Below are 5,882 nucleotides of genomic sequence, written 5' to 3' on the forward strand. Positions count from 1 at the left end.
GGTCAGTAAAGGCCCCGTCTTGTGGCAATATATCCCCCATAATCATCATGAAGCAATCTGCCCATATAGCTGAGCTTGACGTTTGACATTTGGACTTCAAAACGAATCGCAAGTTCATTTTACATGTACTATGATGTGAGTCTTGTTTCCTTCCACCTCCATATTTGCCGTGCTAACAGGAATGTAAATACCGGTGCAATACTCATTTGTTAGCTTTGATTTGTTTTATTTCACCTTATATACCTCCTCCATCAAGAGCCAGGGTCAAAGTCAGAGATCCACTTTGTCTTTGACCATTGGACCCAAATGACCTTGGCCATTAACCGAGTGACCCTGAACTTTGGTTAGTTGACTTATTCTTTAATTCTGACCAACTTTGCTTCTTTATTTCATAACAAAATGTTCATCTGTGAAAAATACAAAACTTGACCTTGACCCTTTGGACCCCGTAACCTGGACCTAATGTCAGTTGACTCTGTGTTAAGTTCTGAACAACATTGCTTCATAATGTCATAACAAAATGTTCATCAGGGAAAAGGTACAAAACTTAATCAAGTGACCTTGACCAAGTGACCTTGACCTTTGGTCAATTGACTCCTTGTTTAATTCCGAACAACTTTGCTCCATAATGTCATAGCCAAATGTTCACCAGTGAAAATCTACAAAATTTGACCTTGACCCCTGACCCGATGACCTTGACCTTTGGTCAGTTGACTCCTTGTTTTATTCTGATCAACTTTGCTTCATAATGTCATAACAAAATGTTCATCAGTGAAAAGATTTGACCTTGACCTTTGAACCTAATGACCTTGACCTTTGACCTTGACTTTCTACCTCAAGGTGTATTTTTGTGAACTGAACATCTTGACCAAGTTTCATGTACATCGGTCAATAAATACCAAAGTTATCAGCCGGGCACAAAATTTGTGGACGGACAGAAAGACAGACAGAGTGATTACTATAGGGCACCCGTATCTCCATTTTTTCAAAGATGACGACTTTCGTTTTCTGTACATTAATAGTTGACTTCCAACTTATACAATAGATTTGAAACACATTCAAGACATGGTGTAACCCTTCCGGTGTCTGGGCCATTAACACAGTATCATCCGCAAGTATTACAAATAGTTTCAGATAAATTCCAATGTTGATTTGACAGAGTTTATCTACAGATTTAAAATTTAAAATGGGGTGTTACCTGTGTAATGTCATTGTCAAATGGCATTTATAGTTGATCCTCACTTGAACTAACACAGCGGATAGTATATATATATATATAAGGATACAGATATGACGCGTTTCAGTGTTTCCCCAATGTTGAAAGAAAATGGTTGTTGAAAGGATTATAGCCAATACTATCCAATATAAAGTTAAATGTACCCAATACAAGTAACGATGTTGTGTGGACCCGGGTATTTTTTGGCAATATCGTCGTTATTTGGAAATCCTTGAGTTAATCTATTTCATTTCAAAATATTTCATTGTAAATACAAACAAAGATAAATACAATTGTTTTAGAAGAAATAGAACAATACATGTATTAACAAATGGACCAGACAACAGGCTTAGCCTATATACGTGTAAGTCTTTTTATATAGATACTGGAATTCAATTATTTTAATTTCATTAATACATTGTATATTCAAGTTATGTGTGGAAGATAGGACAATAACGAAAAACGAATATTTATTAACCATAATGAACAAGCACATAAACTCCCTCACTTTCATATTACCATTCGTAATTGGTTTATTTTATATCGTTAGAACTTGCATGTATAACGATATTACTTATAAATTAAGAATCGTTTAGTTTTTTAAATAGGAACTAGTATGTTTAAGTATATTTCTGTTAGTTTCGTTAGACATACTAACGACACCATATGATAAAACATGAAGATTTACAAATTCTAATAGATCATACACAGAGAATATGTGATGCCTAAAATACCTATAAAGAGGACTTTCGAAGAAAAACAGTTTTTTCTTCTATTTTTTGCAACACACGAACAGGAACTCAAGCTGTGTTTCATTCACGAATGAAATAGTAAACGAATGGATACACATTAGTGAAATGCTTTTCTTAACCTAGCCATATTTTTTGATGTCTTAACAATATATTGACCTATTAACAAGTAAACTATGTCTGGAAAGAGTGATGGAATATTTCATTAGTGGTAGATAGTAGGACAATAATGGGGAAAAAACATAATGATACTCACTCAGTCTCATATATATCCATTTGTACTTGTTATATGTTGTATTGTTAGAACTTACATATATAAAGACATTACGTAAAAAATAATATTCTTTTTAGGATCATTAACTATATTTCTGTTTGTTTCTAGAATAATGTATTGGAATATAGGAGATCGCCAGCAGCAACTAATTAAGCATCATAGTTATACCGGTATTTTGAAAAAATATGAACAAATATATATGTGTGTAAATATTTGAATTCAAGTTTCGTTGTTCTTGATGGGTTTTTTAATTTAGTTACCATTTTGATGAAATTTTAACCATTTATTATTTCTGGGTAATTGAGTGTTCCATGTATATAGTGAATGACTATTAATTCTATTACAAACTACAAATAGGGTTATTTATTATCAAAATGATTATTCAAAGCACAACTTGGCTATTATCTAATTGTTCCATAACTGTAATTGTTAATTAAGTATTGTTTTNCTTCATAAGTAATGAAATTAATCTCTATATATTTTATCCAATATCACAATGATAAATTATTGAATATCATTTTGCGTGGTAATTGATATAATTACTTCATAAATGATGAAATATATCTTGCTGTATTTTTTCCAATGTAACAACGATAAATTATTGTATATCATTCCCGTCATGATTTACTTCATAAATAATGAAAATACATTTTACAAGTTTGCCCGATTAAGATCTTACATATATTTAACTTGATTGTATACTTATTTGGTATATCAGTTTTATTGGGAGTTTACTTTCTTATTGGGTAATATTGGGTTGTATTGGGTAAATCGATGTTTGTATTAGGTATATCGGCGTTTGTATTGGGTAAATCGGCGCTTGTATTGGGTTGTATCACGGACTTAGATAACAAATCTAATCTAATTCCGTGGTTGTATTGGGTAAATCGACGGACCCCCTTCGGTGAGCTACATAATCCTCCGGGAATTATTTCATACCTACATATCACGGACTCAAATCTTTAGCAATGTAATATTGTTGTGCCTATTGTTATTATTATGTAATATGAAGGAGAAAGTCCAGTCACAGTAACTTGTGTCGACAGTTTTGAATTATGTGCCCTTGGTCGATCTTACCAGGTCATCAAAACGCTTTTCTTGCAAACGATTTTTCAAGCGTAGCGCATTAACATTGACTACGGAAAATAAACACCGGGCTAGTCTCGTTCAACCAGACTCTTGTTGCGCGCGCAAGCTACGCCGAACAGATAATTGTTGAATTACAAGTGATCAAGCGTCTGGTTGAACGAGACTAACACCGGGCATGTAACAACTAACATGTCGCGAAACGAAAATGCATTGATTTTATAAGATGGAATGGCCTACACTTTTGAATATTTGCATAATTGTAATTTTGTCAAGATAAAGACAGATCTCATGGTTAACGAAACATGTCGGTGAAATAACGTAAATAGGCTAGATCTACTATAGCAGTCTTATTTTGGTTTGCATGGTAACCTGATAAATATACCAGGATTACTGCAGGTAACGTTGGGAACTGTTTAACGCAGTGAGCATAAAACGGTTAGTTCACAACTCAAACAGATTTTCATATGCATAAGTTATAGCCTTACTGTTTATCTGTTTGTTTTGATCGATACGGCAGTGCTTGTCTAAAATGAGCATGGGCCGTTTTGGAGAAGACATCAACTATCGTCCGTTGTCAAGTGGTCAAACGTTAGTAAAGCGCGACTCTTACCAGATACTTGATATTGACATTGACAGAGGAATTGAAACATGTGGCAGCAATCTATGTGATGATCACGAGAAGGAAATACCACTGTTCAAGTATAGTGAAATACCGGACTTCTTGCAAGGCAATCCATACGTGGTCAAAGGTTACAGAGTGTTTCTGCCCTTTAGTTTGTGCTTGAAAAGGTAAAGTATGTTTTAAACCCGTGTATTTCAGATTTTAAATGAGAAAATGTATGATTTCTTAATACTTCACTGCTACAGTAGTCTTTCTGACTACACATCATATAAAATTGCGTTTTTAAATTTAAATGAAATGTTTCCTAAAGCCTGCATTCATCAGTAATGATGGAGGGCCACCACAGAGATGAACAAATTCTTTCAACAAAACATTTAAAATAAAATATTTACAGAATGGTGCAATGAATAATGATGACCTAGAACTTTTCTGAAATTCAAGAGTTCATATCATAGAGATATCATATGCAAAATCTATAGCTATGAAACAATAATATCAAAGTGTTGTAGTGAATTTATCCTGGGGCTGTGGGGGGTCAACTTTACCAGGGTAAGTATTTGCCTCTAGAGAGGGAGGGTTGTATGTATTGCCGGGAGTAGCGCATGTGCTGTGTGTGAAAACAGAGCTGAACGAGCGAGAAGGCCAGTCTGTGTGTTTTTGGGAATATCTGCACAACGTTCACTAATAGACCGTACAAGTGTAGCATAAGTAAACAGCAGCCACTTCAGTGTTTTATCTGAAAAGCAAAATAAAAATTGACAATGAACAAAGTAGCCTACTCTGGAGACATCTCAAATATCTCAAGCAAGTCCTAACAAAACTATAACTGTTGAGCTCCTAATCCAATTACCAGTAATACACAGGACATAGTACTAGCCTCGTCTGTCAATACACCTATAATATAATCCGATTATACATGTGGTTAATCATCTCAGTAAGTATTTTGCAGTTATCCCAAGCATTGTGGATAACAAACCTCTTGATGCAGATCCTTACATTATATGAGGAACTATAGTTAATAATAATGATAATATAATTCAGGAAACTGTTGTTTCTTTTTTAAAAATATGAAAAATAATGTCAAGAAAACCCCAACTGTTTACTTAGAAAATTAGAATAAAGGAAACATACATTTTTTAATTCTGACTTTTCACATTCATCTTTCAGCTTATTTGTCTGGAACAATGAGACAATCAACATCTGGTCTCACTTGCTGGGTTTCATTGTCTTCTTTTTCCTCGCGTTTTATGACAACTTTATGGTGCTACCCGTACTTAAGTCCTCCTACACTGATCACATCATAATCACCCTGGGACTGTTCTGCTATCAGGTAGGTATACTGATATTTATAGAATACATTACTGGTAGTAAGAGACGAGTGTGCTCAGATATTTCAGAAGGGTATTCACAGGAACAAGCAGTCAAGGAATGAAAAGTCAATAAAAATATCATAATTTCAATTCTTGGAAAAAACATGTATTTATTGTTTTGCTTCTTTCAGACTTCCACTGTACCATTATAACTACTGTTGTGTCAATCTTGTAGTGTTTGACACTCACAATCCTATTTACTGTTGATTGTCAATATATGGACAGTGGTTTTTTAGCTCACCTGGCACGAAGTGCCAAGTGAGCTTATGCCGTGGCGCGTCCGTCGTCCATCTGTCCGTCGTCCGTCCGTCCGTCGTCAATATTTTACTTTAAACAACTTCTTCTTAATAACCGAAAGGCCTAGGGTGTCGATATTTGGCCAGAAGCAAACTGGGATGAAGGGCTACAAAGTTTGGTAAAATTAATGACCTTGACCCATTTTCAAGGTCACATGGGTCAATTGTATTAAAAAACCTTTAAACAACTTCTTCTCAATAACCAAAATGCCCAGGGTGATGATATTTGGCCAGTAGCATGCTGAGATGAAGGGCTACAAAGTTTG

The 5,882-nt window shown here is 34.6% G+C and overlaps 1 protein-coding gene across 1 annotated transcript in view; it reads left to right on the forward strand.

The window, feature by feature from the left end:
• Positions 1 to 3,469: 3,469 nt before the first annotated feature.
• The window catches only part of LOC110450569 (progestin and adipoQ receptor family member 3-like), a 12,926-nt gene continuing 10,513 nt past the window's right edge, over positions 3,470 to 5,882 (forward strand). Inside the window, exons 1-2 of the mRNA XM_021498165.1 lie at positions 3,470 to 4,117; positions 5,118 to 5,280. Of these exons, the coding sequence (XP_021353840.1) occupies positions 3,858 to 4,117; positions 5,118 to 5,280 (423 nt within the window). The 5' untranslated portion in view covers positions 3,470 to 3,857. The remainder of the gene's footprint in view (positions 4,118 to 5,117; positions 5,281 to 5,882) is intronic.

This window comes from Mizuhopecten yessoensis, unplaced genomic scaffold, assembly GCF_002113885.1.
Source record: "Mizuhopecten yessoensis strain PY_sf001 unplaced genomic scaffold, ASM211388v2 scaffold5325, whole genome shotgun sequence".
In the NCBI taxonomy this organism is placed as follows: Eukaryota; Metazoa; Mollusca; class Bivalvia; order Pectinida; family Pectinidae; genus Mizuhopecten; species Mizuhopecten yessoensis.